This window comes from Heterodontus francisci, chromosome 31 (genome assembly GCF_036365525.1).
Source record: "Heterodontus francisci isolate sHetFra1 chromosome 31, sHetFra1.hap1, whole genome shotgun sequence".
Taxonomy (NCBI): domain Eukaryota; kingdom Metazoa; phylum Chordata; class Chondrichthyes; order Heterodontiformes; family Heterodontidae; genus Heterodontus; species Heterodontus francisci.
The window spans coordinates 59,397,007-59,412,988 of record NC_090401.1 but is presented as its reverse complement, the minus strand read 5'-3'; the positions used below and the strand labels follow the sequence as shown (position 1 = coordinate 59,412,988).

The window sequence follows — 15,982 nt, the reverse complement described above, 5'->3', positions numbered from 1 at the left end:
AACTCCTGCCATTCTGTTCCCCTTTGTAACTTCCTCCTGTCCACACTGTCTGTAAGGTTGCAAATGTAATTCTCTACCCCTTCACCTAAGGAATATGAAAAGCTATTTAATTGATCTAATTTTAACATTGAAATGCATGTACTATTTTTCCTAATCAATTATAAAAGCAGGTAGTAAGTTTAATCCTGTTCCTTAAAACTGATTTGTTGAGTATCTTTAATGTGGAGCTACTTTGTTTGTCAAGGACAGTAATATTTACAATGTGTTATAGTCAGTCTTGCTGACAAGCTAGCTGTTACAATTTAAAATAAAAGATATTGCATATTTCTGTTGTTTTTTGGCATCTTTGTGAAATTAGCCTTGGACAAAATTGTAAAACTTAAGATTTATGCTTGCCCAGACAGAAGGTGATATAATTTGTTTGTGTTCGACAGCCAGATCTCTGTGTTCAATCCTCTGTTTAATTTGCAACATGATTATATCTTTAGCTGATATAATTCTGAACTCAATAGCAACATACACCTCACATCTCTAACTAGACCAGACCCTCCAGAATTACATCAACTGAAGACCCTGCCATCTGTTCGTTTCCCTAATTCTTTTGCATTCATGCCTGGCCGAGTTTTTTATTTCAAATGCATAACCATAGCTTAAATATGTGCTTGGTCGTTGATCTGTGGTTTGAACTTTGATCTATGCTTGGTGAGCTGATCTCAGCTGGCAATGGGGATGTTGCAAATGGCTTCAGTATTTGAGCTGTGCAGAGGGCAATCCATCCAATGGCCTCTCTTGTATCTCATCAAAGTTGGGTCCTCGGTACCAACCACCATGTTCATATTCTTAATGTTAGTGCATACAACAGTGGGAATACTGTGTTTTGGCTACCATCCGATTATCGCCTATAAAAGAACCTCTTGATGTATACCAACTTGGATTTTGGGTACTTGCTGAACACGAAACAACCATGTAGTCAATTCTCTTGCTGTAGAACTTTAGGCACACTTGTACCAGAAAAATTTAACCGATTTAAGCACTTTTGCATAAGATCTGCAGTGACCACATAGACTAATCAAAATGTAACCCAACAAATGTACTTTTGTATGAAGATTGTTGTCCCAGAGAATCCAAATTGCCGATTTCTCCCTCAGAATATTGAACAATGTCCTGGTGTTTCTCTAGAGTGCTAATGTTGATAGACTATTGGATTAGTACTATACTATTGCAGTGAAGCCATTGTTAATCCTAACTAGATTGTGTCAGTGGACTGTTATCAGGAGCAGCAATCTTGGCTGATTTTTTTTTTTTCTCTCCCTCGTCCTGACACTAAGGTCAGGTAACTCGCCGCACACCAGGAATGAATACCAGAGCCTTCAGCAGTCTGCGTGGCTCTGTTCCGTACTGCCTTTACAACCTGAACGCTCTGAACCTACCAGTGCAAACTCTTTTTGGTAAACCTGATACAAATATCTTCAGTCTGTCCCATTGTAAATGTTTGTTTGACTAAGCCACCATAAATGGGGAAGCTGTAGTGATTGAACCTGAGCAAATCTCAGCATGAATTTTAATACCAATCTATAATTGAGCTGTAAAACAGTCAGATATCTGCTACAGTTGCTGGTCATTTTCACACACAACCACTTCACAGTTAGAAGTAATAAGCTGATCTGTAACTCTGAGCTGCCAAATAGAAGATTGGGGATCAGGTTGAACAGTCAAGAGTGGCGTGGTACTGATGTGTTAAATGCAGCTGGCTTGCTCTCTCAGGTCTCTACTGGTACATACACCTCATTTCAAACAGTCCAATCTCTAAGGAGCATTACATCATTCACAGCACGATGAATCAGCACAAATTGTGTGCTTTAGTTTAAATGCTGATAAACTGTTTGTTTCTAAATGTTATAATCTTTGCTAAGCTCAAAAAAATTACAATATTTCTAACTACAGCATTTTTCCCAGGCCCCATAGACCACTTGTAGCTGAGAACAACTAGCCAGCTTCTGGTGCACTAAGTTGGCAGGCGGATGAGCTGAAATTGGCCCCTAAGGTTCTTGTGGAGCATGTGTGCATATTTTATTTGCTCCCTACCTGGTCTCTGGCTGCCACTTCTATGTAGCATGGTTAAGATTTGGCAGATCTGTGTACCAGAGTGCAATTAAACCAACATTCATCCTGTGACACCACATGCTCTACCCTTTAATTCACTTGAAACTCTTTAATCCTTTTGTTAAACTTCATGCAGGTTGACGCATCTGAATTTTTAATTCAGTCAATCCTGACATCCTGTGTGCTCTTTCCAAGCAGAAGTGGTGATGGGAAAAGTGTACCAGTGACATATTATTATACAGGATAACTGTTGTTATAGGAAGATGAAGCTATAAAATATAGGATTACATCACCACTATTACTTTTTATCTTGCTCAAATTAAAAAGCTGGTTCTAGCATTTTTCCTCTTCTCATATTTTAAAATTCCTATGAACTAAATATAACAGGATTTGATCATTTAACATAGCTACCTAATGTTCCATATGTGCAAAGACATTATCATCTTTTCTACCAGCCTTACTGTTTAAAGGGTGAAAACTAAATGTTGCAACACTGTCTCTTAGCTGGTTCCTGCCTGTTCAAGGATCCGAGTCAATAAGAAAGAGATGATTATCATTTTTGTTTTCTAGAGGAATAATTCTGGAGTCGGAAGCAGAGGAAATACTTCAGATGCAAAGAACTTGTAAACTCTGTCTTATTGTATTGCGAAATTTTAAGTGATCCACATGCAATGTCCTTTAAAATATGGTGGTTGCTGTGTAGTCAAGTATAGCATTTTTGGCTGTCTGGTGCATAAGGGGTTGGTCAAGCAGATAAGAGTAACCCAGGTGGGTTTGCTCCTGGGTTTAACTAAAACTGACATCTGCAGGTTCAGGATGCATAGGATTAACTGCTTGCCACTCGTCCAAGACTTTGTGCTCACCTGGGTGGCCTTGGAAAGCTATCTCCCAGTGTCGACTGGTACGCTTTTGAAACTTTCTATGACTGACACATTGCTGGACACTGTATGAAAATCAAAATGGCACATTATGCAAGAACCATAAGAGCTGGAGTAGGCCATTAGGCCCTTCAAATCTGCTCTGCCATTCTACAAGATTATGACTGCTCTGCTACCTCAACTCCACCTTCCTACACTATTTCAATATCCCTTAATTCCCAAAAATCTATTGACCTCTGTACTGAAAATACTCAATGACTGAATATCCACACCTCTCTTGGGTAGAGAATTGCAAAGATTCACAACCCTTTGAAGAAATCTCTCCTCATCTCAGTCCTAAATGGCCGACCCCTTATTCTGAGACTGTTCCCCATGTTCTAGATTCCTCAGTGAGGGGAAACATTTACCCTGTCAAACCTCTTGTCATGCTCGAAAGGAGCTGTGATGAAATAAACAATGAATTAGAGAAATTATGAAAAAAAGTCAACTCTTAAACTGAACCACAAGAACATGGGCACTTGTACCACAGACAAAATGGAGTATCAGTCACATGACCCCACCTGTATTGACAATACACACCTCTGTCTGTTGAGGATTGAACCCATTAACCTTGTCTGAAATAACTCTGGGGCGAACCCATTGAAATTGAAAGGAGCACCATTGGATATTGAAGACTCCTATCTATGAACTAACCAAAGGTTCTGGAGACAGGCTGACTCTTAGCCCAAACCAAAATTAATAGAGTGAAGTAGAACTATTATAACAGAATGGTCCCCATTCAGACATCAATAGATAGCCATGGTTTCCAGATCCTGGACCATTGTGTGGTCACAACGTGGGAGAAGGCCCTGTGACACCTGACAGACTCAAATGTGATGGATTTTTACCTTAATAGGTAATCCCGAGAGAGGGAGATCAAACCAAGACCACAGCCAGTTTTTCAGCCGGAGACACAGAGATCCAGCTAAACAGAAGAACCCTGCTGAACAAGAACTGAACAATCATTACAACAGAGAAATTACAAAGTGATTTTGAGACTCTCCATCTGTGAGCATAAACCAAATTCACACCACCAACTTTGGGCTGCATTTTAATCACTAGAACTCTACAACACTTCAAGTTCAAGACTGCAAACATCCAGGCCTGCATCTTTAAAGAGACTTTCTTCCTGAGAAAATTCAACAGTATTCTGTAAACCACAAACTCTTATTTCATGTTGGACTTTTAATTGCATCCTACCCTTTTTTCCTCCCTCTATTCTTGTGTGTGGGTGAGGTTGACAGACAGACAGAACATGTACACACATTGCGCCTGTTTCAGCTAAACAAAAGTGATAGCCATTCGCTGGTTCATTCCTCAGGGCAATGCTTTGACTAGAGTCAAGCTGCCTGGTTTAAATTTCAAACAAAGCTTGGCAGTTAACTATCAGTCACCATAAACTGGTGCATTCTGCATGTCAACACTTCTACCAATCAACACTCTCTTCTCATACAGTATAAATTTGTTGCTTTCCCTTACATTGGTATTCTTGCGAATTGTCCTGATGAGTGCAAGATGAAAAGCTTCGACAAAATGTCTCTATTTTCAGCAATACTCAAGTTCTGCACTACCAAACGTCTACTACAATTTCTATTGGTAGTGCCCTCCTCTTAGTGTTTGTGCTAGTGGTATTGAGCTAGCCCAGTGTCCTCCAGTAGCCCTGCTGGTCCTCAGTGTCCAGCCTCGAATGTGCTCCATAGCGGGATGGGGAAAGCAAGATATTCATTTCATGGACGAGTTACCATTTGCAGCAGAGTTAACTTTCAGGAACAGGAAATAGAGAAGAAAATGGGGGTGAGAAGTACTGGATGCAAAGTTAAATCTTTCTTTAATCCCTCATCTGTTTGTTTGATTCCAACCTTTGCCACTTACTCTTATCTCTGCCTCTTTCCTGAATTCAGTATCATGCTTATTGCTGCTATTTTTCTTGGTCTATCTTTCTGGTTGCAACATTTGCAGCTGCTGCATATTCTTTCCTTGCGTATCATCTTTTGTCTCTGCAGACTCTGACTCCCACTCTTTCGCATGCCCTTGCTTTTTCTCCAACGTTCTGCAGCTGCTCAGTCCCCACACTTCAGACACCCGTGTTTTTGTCTTACCGGATATAGTAAAGTACACATTGTCCTCTTCCACAATATTAAGTGCACTCAAATTATTTTGCTCCACTGTAATCAGTTCCACAGTGAAACCATTTTTTTTCTCTCTTCATGTAATGTGTGGTATAAGCAAGACACTAGCCTCTGGCTGCTTGACTTGCTTTAAAAAAAAAAGCCTGTTGTGTATTTAATATCTTTTAATCACTATGCTTGAGGCATATTAGTAAACACTTCCTGTTTTCTTCCATTTGCTGTGTCACGCATGATTATATTTTCACAATTCCAGTGGCTGTCTGAAGTCTTGTCCAAGTAGCTGCCGCTGATGCGGGGGAAACATTTTTACACACACGATCTCGAATGCACTACCTGAAAGGGTGGTGGAAGCAGATTCAGTAACTTTTTTAAAAAGGAACTGGATGGAGTGTATACTTGCATGACTATGGGAAAAGAGAAAGGGAGTGGGACTAATTGGATAGCTCCTTCGAAGAGCTGGCACAAATACGATGGGCCAAAAGGCGGCCTCCGCTGTGCTGTTGTGGGAGAGCCACTAGTAAGTGCATTTCCACCATAAGCCTATCATTGTTGAGCCCAATCCAGTGCTTTCTATCAGGACTCACTAAATAGAGATTAGGAGTATGAAATTCAACGTTGGCAGGGCAGTAAATCAGATAGTAACAGATTGGTCATCTGTTACATGCCTCACCTGATTTTACAACCTTTGGCAAGGTCATAGAGAAATACAGCACTGAAACAGGCCCTTCGGCCCACTGAGTCTGTGCTGACCAACAACCACCCATTTATACTAATCCTACAGTAATCCCATATTCCCTACCATCTACCTACGTACACTAGGGGCAAGTTACAATGGCCAATTTACCTATCAACCTGCAAGTCTTTGGCTGTGGGAGGAGACCGGAGCACCCGACGGAAACCCACACGGTCACAGGGAGAACTTGCAAACTCCACACAGGCAGTACCCAGAATCGAACCCGGGTCGCTGGAGCTGTGAGGCTGCAGTGCTAGCCACTGTGCCAGGTGTACCATGGCTGCCTGATCTGTTGCCCTATTCTTACCTCCGCTGAAGTTGAATTTCACCTCCTCCTAACGAGTGGCAACCTATTTTTCTTCCCCCTCTCCCTCATTCTCTGGATGCTAGTTGGGATGGTCTTTGGCCAGTAAACAGCATGATCCGGGTTTGTGTGGATTTAACCGTTGGGCGACTTCTTTCAATTACCGTCTATTTTGAGAATGTAGTCTGAAGACTATAAGCTTTTGGAAAAAGGTAATGACCCTTTTTAATCTAATATGAAACATAAAAGCTTTCCAAAAAAACCCACAGAAACTGCTGGAAACACAACAACTTGCATGTAGCACATGGAAAAATGCCCCACGATTTCCCCAGAGGCATCATTTAAAAAAAATAATTAATATGCATCCAAAGAAGGAGAATATTAGATTTAACTTGATCAGCCAAACCACGACTGCTGATTTAATTCTTGTACCAGACTTTGAGAGAGATAAATTGGTAAAGATGTTGCATAAATTTAGCAAGGTCCTACGATGCTTTTAAGACAATCCTAAAGAAAGGCATGCATTTATATAGCGCCTTTCATGAGCACAGAACGTCCCAAAGCATTTTACAGCCAATGAAGTACTTTTGAAGTGTAATCATTGTTGCCATGTAGGAAACATGGCAGCCAATTTGCGCACAGAAAGATCCCACAAACAGCAATGTGATAATGACTAGATAATCTCTGTCTGTAATGTTGATTGAGGGATAAATATTGCCCAGGGCACTGGAAATAACTCCCCTGCTCCTCTCAGAAATATCACCGGATCTTTTATGCCCACCTGAGGGGGGCAGACAGGGCCTCGGTTTAACGTTTCATCCAAAAGACAGCACCTCCGACTGTGAGGCACTCCCTCAGTAATACACTGGAGTGTCGGCTTTGATTTATGTGCTCAAGTTTCCAGAGAGGGGCTTGAACCCACAAACTTCTGACTCGAGAGAGTGTGCTACCCACGGAGCCACAGATGACACCTTAAAAACAATCGCATTGGTCATATTCAAAGATGGATCAGAGCAATTTTTTTTTAATTTGTCTGAGGAAGATAATTTGGCACACAGGGATTGTTACGACCAGGTGAGAAAGATGTTTAGGGTTCCCTTTCAGCCCTCAACTGGTCTTACTGTAACAGGGTTTTATTTTTAAACACACTGTTTTTAGCTCCCCCTTGGTGAATCCTTGTTCACTGCTTTCCAATTATAAGGTAAAGAAATGAGCACAGGCTTTCTTAGGTTTAAAGCAGAAAAGTGAAATTTATTAAAACTTAAACTAAAAACTCTAATTTGGTTAACACCTACAGATCCACGCGCACCCTACGCTAGCATGCATATGCGATATGCACATGCAAATAGAGACAAACGAGCAGAAGAAAAATAAAGTGGAGAAGTTTGAGGCAATATCTGAAGAGTTTCTTGTTACTGTGCTTCAAGCTCACTGTAAAGTCCTTTTGTAGATAGGTCTTGCTTTTCTTTGGGGCCCATTATTCTTAAACCTTGTTCACTATAGGAGACTTTTCTCTCTTGGGGATCCTGTGTTTTCAATAGATTCCAAAGCTGATGAGAGCAGACAGGAGAGAGATGTTCTCAATTCAATTTTCTGTCTTCAAACATTGTTTCTCCAGTTTTTAACTCTCAGTTCAAAATTTTGCACCAACCTGTTAGTCATGTGACAAAACTGTTCTGACAACATGTGTTTTGGGAGCGGGGATAGCTCCTTTGTTCCAACACTGTCTGCTAGTATGCAAAAATGTCTTTCCAGCCAGAGGCTTGGCAGCCCCTTGTAGTAGCCCATCTCTTCTTCCTAGCAACAATTTGAAATTTTATGTCTGTGTGGTGAAATTAATGTGCCGCATTCTTGGCAGGTGGGGGCCTGCATGACTGATAGATAACGAGCTCAGCTGAGGCCAATGAAAGCTATTAAGGCAGCCAAAAGGACACTGGTGAAGAGGATAGTGGAATTGGTGTGATAATAGCAATGTCTACAGCAGTGAGGATTCCAAGAACCATTAAAGACCATTTGAAGGATTCCTTAAGGCAGATTCAGGTGGAGTCCCAGGATATGGCATTAGATTTAAATGGCTACTTTGTGTTGTGACCGGGTGAGGAAGGGGTCTCAGGCTCCCCTCTTGCCCCTTTCCTGGTTTGGCCATAACAGGGTTTATCTTTTAAAACTGTTTTTAGCTTATCACATTAGTGAGTCCTTGCTCACTGCTCTAGGTTTAAACAAGAAAGATGTAAATTTATTAGCCTTATCCCTCTAACTCAGTTACAATTACTAAAATATGTGACACAACCACGATAGCATGCATATGCAATAAACACTCGCACAAATAGATATAGAGGGGGAGAAAGAATTAAGGGTGGGGGGTTGAATTAGGGCTGGCATTAATGGAATTCAGTTACTGTCTTTAATCTTTGCTGTAAAGTCGTTGATTGAAGTTGAGGTCTTGGAGGTCTCGCTGGGGCCCAGTGCACACTTTCAGACTTGCTTCTCTGGTACCAAAAGGCTGGAGAGAGGTTTCAACTGTCTTCTCGGTGGTCGCCTGTGAAGATCTGTAGTCTTGAGGCTTATGCTGCCACCGTGGCTTTCCTGGGTCTTTGCTGGAGAGAGAGACAGAGATAGAGAGGTGCTTTCTCCTTTGAGTTCAGTTGTAGTCTCAAAACCGTACTGTGTGGCAATTCACAAAAGTCCCCAGTCTGTCCAGCAGGTAAGTCATGTGTCCATCTCTTTGTTTGAGACAGCATTTTCTGGGAGGGTTGTTGATTCTGGAAGTTCTCCAGTTACACTTGGTGGGGTGCAGAGTTCTGGCTCTTACACAGACAAAGAATGTTGATTATCATGATTGCCCAGACCAATCTTGTGAATTGAATCAGTGAGCACTCCCATTGACTCTCTCTTCAAGTGTGTCTCAGAATGCAAATGTGCAACCATGTTTTCAGCTGTTCAACTCTCTGGTCTTTTTTAAAACAAGTTTCTGTGTGATGTCCAGTAAAAAAGGTTCAAGTAGTGTTCCATATGACGAATTTAATGTTTCCATTTGGCAGGTGTGATTTTCATCACATTTGCATCCGTCGTCACTGCTAAAGATACCAGGTTACTAATAAAGCAGCATAAGGTTGATGCCATAATTGTACATGTAAAAATAAATGCACGTTTAATGGTGGATAAAATTGGTGATTGCAAAACTGAGCAGACTACTGAAACTGACATTTTCCTAAAGGTATCCAAAAAGTGTTGGGGGTGATATGCTCTACAGCCATTACATAGCTTGCTGGGGTCAAGATTGGAGAGAACCCAATGCACCAATATTTTAAAAAGGCAATAAATCAAGCCCATTAGTTTGACTTTGATCCCAAGTTGGATAATGACCAGAGATATACTGCACAACCACTTGGAAGGTGAAGGGGGTTACTGAAGAACCTCAGCATGGCTTCTGGAGAAGATCCAATTTCTTAAACTTGGTTACATTTTTGAGGAAGTTACAGAGTTGATGGATGATAGCCTGGTTGATGTCTATCTGGACTTTCAAAAAAAATCGTTGACCAAGTGCTGCACAAAATGTGACTAAACGAGTTCTCGTCTTGTGAGATTGGCGGGTAGCCTTCGAGCTGGAAAGGAAACTGGTTGTATTCCCATAGACTGAAAGTTATTAATGGTAGTGGTTCTTTGGGGAGGGGTTGCGCCAGGCTCTAATGGAGTCCTGCAAAGATCAGTGCCAGGACCTGTGTTCCACCATCTTTATCAGTATTCTGGTTGAACGCATTAGGTGTACTATCCAGTTATTCATAGATCATACAAAGGTATGTGTGGATGTAAAGGTTTAGGGCCTTTAGAATGATATTTAGTTTATCTTTATAGCTGAAGGTTTAAAAACCAACAAAGCTGGGGCTTTTTACTTTGAGGAGAGGATTGGACTTGATCCAAATGGGTGGGTTAGGGAGGATCGGGATACTGGTATAAGTTACAATAACAAAGCTATGCTAGGAGGACGTCATTTAGCAAATAGCAATTCTCTGGAATAAATTGCCAGTATGTGCAGTTTCCGAGGCAGTTATTGATGTGTTAGTCATGATCTTCCAAAACACTTGAGAATTGACCCCTTGGATTGGGAAGCTGGCAATTTTAATCCATTATTTAAGGGTAAGAGATAAACTAGGAAATTATAGGCCTAGATGTCTAACGTCGGTTGTGGGAAAATTACTAGAACCTATTGGGGACAAAATGAGCGTTTGGACAAATGAGCTGATCAGAGGGTCAGCATGAGTTTGTAAAACGCAAGTCATGTCTAATGAAACTAGTTGAATTTTGGGGGGGAATTAACTAATCTGGTAGATAAGGGAGTGTCTGTGGAAAGTATTTCTATAGACTACCAAAAGGCATTTGATAAGGTTCCACATAAGAGACTTAATGAAAATGAGATTGATTGGAATTTGGAAATTGTTCAGGAGAGTAGGAATAATGGGTATGCACTCAAATTGACAGCATGTGATTAATGGTGTTCCCCAGGGATTTGTACTGGGACAAATGACAAGGGTGTTGGTGCTTGTTATCTGGCGTACCCAGTACAGACCGAGCACCAACTCTCCAACACTTTCTTTTGCCTTCTGTGATGCATGACCCCACCACCGGACATCAGGCAGTTTGCTTTCGGGATTGTCGCTGACCTCCTCTCCCCTGGAGATCTTCTCTCCACGGCTCCAACCTCCATTCCCCCAACATCAAACAGCCACTTCTACTTCTTCCTAGGATCCACAAGCAGGACTGCCCTGGTAGACCCATTGTTTCAACCTGTTCCTGCCCCACCTCCAACCCCACCAAGACACTGAGAGATCACCACTTCTTCCTTGAATGGAGGCCTAACCAGTCCCCATCCACCACCACCCTCCACCTGGCTGAACTTTTTCCTGCATTGAATAACCTTTCCGTCAACTCCACTCACTTCCTCAAAATTCAAGGTGTTGCTATGAGTATCTGCATGGGTCCTAGCTATGCCTGTCTTTTTGTGGGATATGTGGAATATTCTTTGTTCCGGTCCTACTCGGGGCCCCCTGGTACATTGGGCCATTTCCTGCTCTCGCCCTGAACTGGAACATGTGATTGACTTTGCTTCCAATTTCCACCCTGTTCTCACCTGGGGGCCAGGAATTAAGGTTGGATAGTCACCAGTGAGGATGGTGTCGAGACTGAGTGTAAGGTGGGTATGATGAGCTCTGAGGGGGTTTTGGGGGAGGGGGGGAGGGGAGAGAGAACTAGGCAGACATGGGAGCCTGGCAAGAGATTTAACTTGGGCAAAAGAAGGGGGCAGCAGCAGTGGCAGCTAAACAGATGGCCTCCGATTTGCTAGCTAAGTCCACACCAGCTCCTTGTACTTGTTGGGATGTGCGGGTGAGGCGAGGAGAGGGGTTTAAGATGATAGTTGGTAATGGAAACAAGAAGCCAGGAGCTCCAGGGTGATAGTGTGCAGCTGAATGAGGCTTGGTAGAGCTTGATGTCAACCTAAATCTGGTGATCAGCTAAGTGAGTTCTGTAATAAAAGCAAAATATTGTGGATGCTAGAAATACTCAGCCGGTCTGATGAAAGGTCACAGACCTGAAACGTTACCTCTGTTTCTTTCTCCACAGATGCTGCCAGATCTGCTGAGTATTTCCAGCACTTTCTGTTTTTATTTAAGCTAGGTCTGTGCCAGATAAGCTCAAGTCTGCATTGTCTGGACTTGACGGAAATACGGGAGTCATACCAGGGGGAACAACTGCAAACAGGAGACATATATTTTGTTAGAGACGGGATGGGGGTGAGTGATTGCTTCAGCACATCAGCAGCTGCACAGATGCTGCCAGATCTGCTGAGTATTTCCAGCATTTTCTGGGGGGTTTTTTTGCAGCCATATTGTAGTGCATGGTGTGTCAAAACGGTCTGTGGGTGGCTGGGTCTTCATCTGAAACAATCTGTATTTTTAATAAGTATTGATCAGTTGTGTATTTTGCTATGTTTTATCTTCTGCCAATTTCTTCCCTTCCCAGGACCTCAGCTGAAGGTGTTGGCCCCTTGCTGGGGTCATTCACTCGAGTGGCCATTATTTGAAAAGGAGCAGACAGTCCTATCCTCAGTTGGCATCCACACATTTTCAATACAGGAAAGCTGGGACCAGCTGTCTCACACTCGTTGTCTCAGCTAACTCGGGCTATACAGACTATAGAATCATTGGCCTGAGAAACTAGGAGCTCCTGTTAAGCGGAGGAAGAAACAGTTTCTGTTCCTGATAACATTAAAAAAAGTGTTGTTGCTAGCAGGACATGATTGGCTGGTCACCTCGCCAATAAAAAGCCTCAGGCCGTGGTTATTTGGGGGCGCTGGATTCTGGATGGTCACATTTGACACAAAGTATCGTTGATCTGATACTTTGTATCCGTCTTCGGCTTGTTGCTATATCAATGCAACTCCCCTCCCCTCCCCGGCTCAATCGGCAGCAACTCCTATTGGCACAACTAGAAATCCTCCTATCCAATTAGCTTCAGGAGGTGTAAATCGTCAGGGTTGTTGCTTGGCCGAAGTTTAACACTGCCCTTTTTTGTCTTCACTTTTTTTAAACTTTAAAGTTCCTGTTTTTTTCCCCCCCACCTCCACTCTTTACGATTAAGTACATTCGTGTCCTAATTAAACTAAGGTTTCGGGTTGCCACAAAAGTTGGCTTTTCACTTTTTAAAAAAAAATACATAAATCTGCAACTATATTTGCATTTAAAAATTTTAAGGGCTGCATCCTTGCTTGCAATCGAGTAGTAAAAACAATAAATGAAAAGGTTTGCAGGTCGTTCTGATCAGTTTGGTGACTAAAGCGAAGGCACAGTGTGTGTGTGGGTTTTTTGGTTTTATCGGATGCTGTGAAGTGGCAAAAGTGCACTGAACAATCTGAACAGAATTTTATAAAGCTTCGCTTCAGCTGATTCTGCGATTGTTTCTGATAAAAGGTCGAGCCAATTGTTACTGTAGGAAACATGAGCTTGCAGGGTTGTGACGCACTTTATCGCCCCAGTTTTGACATAGGCGAACGCTGGTTGATGAAGTTTAGCAAATTTGTTTTGGGGCGGATTCTTTGTCTAAAGTTTGGGTTGTGCATTTTTTTTTTGCAAACATGGGAAAAAAAAAGTGTGCATGATGAATGCAAAGTGTGCAATAATGAGCACTGACTTGAAGGGTCGACTCCCAGATTAGTTTTGCATTAGACACGCTTGTTTATTGAAGCGCAGAGCCGCTCTGCCGCTGCTTGGACTGCCTGCTGATGGGGTGGGGGAAAAAAGAAACCTTCGCCCCGCGCGTGGTGACAGCGCAGCACGGTGATTTGCTGAAGGGGGCGGAGGGGCGGGGCCAGGTGCTATATAAGGGAATAGCGCCGGCGGGGCGGAGCCACTGAGCTGAGTCTCAGGGTTCCAAACCCGAGTATCAACGTTCCAGAATCCCGAGTATCCTTTCTCGCTCATTCATTCAGTCGCTCCGGCCCCAGGATGAGAGTCGCTGCCGCTCCCCCGCACAGCAGCACCGTGGAGCCTGTCCTGCAGGACTATCTCACCTGTGATCAGTGCAAGCGGGTTCGAATTAAGGTAGAAACAAATCCAAATGCGAATCACCTTGTCCCGGAAAGTTTAAAACCTCTTTGGGGATGTGTGTAAAACTCTATGTATACATCTCTCTGAACTTGGGCACCGTCTGTCCTGTTTTTACATACAGTTAAGGCCATGTGAAGTCATAACTGTCAACGTCAGGTGAAGTCGGTTATAGGTGGCGAAGCTTTGTGTGAATGTGTTTTTATAAAGTGATTTTTTTTTTGCTTCAAAATCTTATTGCAATCGACTGTCCCTGAGGAATAATCTAGTTTTTTTTTAAATAAAGAAAAGCTCTAGTGTTCGTTGCAGTTTATGTTCTCAAGATACTTCCCATTTTCATCTTGTCACCTCCTCCGTTCGATTAGAAGTCGTTCTTTTGTGGTATCCGATTCTTTAGACGCATTAAGATATCCTTGAGCGACTTTAAAATGTGATCACGATGTTCTTCACTCTTTTTATTTGAGACAACGTTTCATTGCACCCAGTTTCTCCATTGCACTATGATGTGTCACTGGCGGATTTATCCACCCTCTAACCCTGTCTTTATTCCAGTGCCCCTCAAAAGTTGGTTTATGCAATAGTTTTTTTAGGGGGGGGGGTCCTGGCTATTTCACCTCTTCTGTGATGCATGGAAATTAATGCTATGATTTTGGAATATACTGACTGAAAGTGGTTTAGATTATAGATCATCCCCATCCCCACCCCCTTCTATCCTGCAGCCACATCTTTTACAAAATGCTGGATTTTTTTTTATACGTCAAAGATGCTCTTGGGTCACTGAGCGAGTTTGGTAAATTTTAGCTTTGTTGTCAAACAGCGAAATGCCAAATCTGGCACTGGAATATTCCCTTTATTTTGATATGTTAGCAATATCAATATCCTTTAAGTACTGTTCCTTGGTCTTCTGTATTGTTGGATGTTGAACAGCCGTTCCTTAACAATTAGTTGAATTTTGTATACTGAAGTTGCCTTACTTTAGTACTTTTACAGCAGCACAGTTTGAACTTTGATATTTATAATTTCAGCATTTAGTCTGAGCAGTACTTCTCCCTCTATCCATATGTTAAGGAAATTACTTTTTTTAATAAGCATCTACCTTTGGGAATCTGTATTTCACACCATATTACCTCATTTTCTCTGCTTCCTTTCAGAGTTACTGAATTTGTCAACTCGGCATCTTTTTGTCGTGCAGCTATATGTTTGGATTGTGGCACGGGTTAGCAGGCCAAGTGTTTTCTGAATGTTCGGGAATAAAGGGAATCTGTTTTTAACTACACTTTCTTCAATCAACTTGCACGAGTTGGCCTGTGGTTTTGGGTATATTCAGTGCAGTAACAAGAGACTGCAAAGTAAAACATAATTTAATCATCTTTTGGAAATGATAAACCAAACCTATGCGGAAGCCCCGACACTATTTCTTCTGTTTGTTTCTTGAAAGAATTAGTTCAAATTCTCCATTCTCTTATCTAAGTATCCATCTGTAAGAGTGTCGGTAGGTTTGGGGGGTTTCAAGGCGAGCCCAGAGTTTATAATGTGTCGGGGACATGTATATTGTTTGATATCTGTCAGTAGGAATGGTTCTGCTTCCTTTCAGGGTAAAGTTATTGAATTCGCCAGGATCTTTTTGTAGTTTTAAGATGCTGCTTAAAACCTATCTCTTTGAACAAACCTTTGGTCATGTGTACTGATTTCTCCTCTTGTGGCTCGGTGTCAAAAAGAGATTTTATTGATATTCCTCTTGTTAAGGACTTTAGGATGATTTATCACTACATTAAATGGGCTATAAAATGTAAGTTGTTTTGGCTGAGTGTTTGGGTTGAGAACCTCTGTTGGGTAGAGGTTAGCAGATTAATACCTACCCAATGAACAAGAATAAATAACGAAGACTATCTTAATACTTTTTCATTATTTCTCCTCTCTCTCTGCCCCACATCCCCCCGCACCAAAATGGGAAGACATCTAACTGGAGTGTCTGTAACACTGTCCACTTGAAACCATCTACTTAAACACAAATTAGAGATCAGACCTGGGACTTTCCTGGTCTGTGTACAGTCTAATATAAAGCTGTTTCTTTTTAATCACTTTCAAGAATTGGGATAGCTTCAGATAGAGAATTGGATACATGTGGAGAGAATGCATCCTAGACCAGAACGATACACGTGTGTTGTAATAACAGACATTGATGAGAACTTATCTGT

At 42.0% G+C, this 15,982-nt stretch overlaps 1 protein-coding gene across 3 annotated transcripts in view; it reads left to right on the top strand.

The window, feature by feature from the left end:
- The window catches only part of sesn2 (sestrin 2), a 61,653-nt gene that overhangs the window by 23,355 nt on the left and 22,316 nt on the right, over positions 1–15,982 (top strand). Inside the window, exon 1 of one of the 3 annotated variants that reach the window (XM_068011712.1) lies at positions 13,599–13,781. The exons of the other annotated variants lie outside the window; for them this stretch is intronic. Within the exon in view, the coding sequence (XP_067867813.1) occupies positions 13,686–13,781 (96 nt within the window). The 5' untranslated portion in view covers positions 13,599–13,685. Of the gene's footprint in view, positions 1–13,598; positions 13,782–15,982 lie in introns of those variants that run through there. 3 annotated transcript variants of the gene reach the window in all.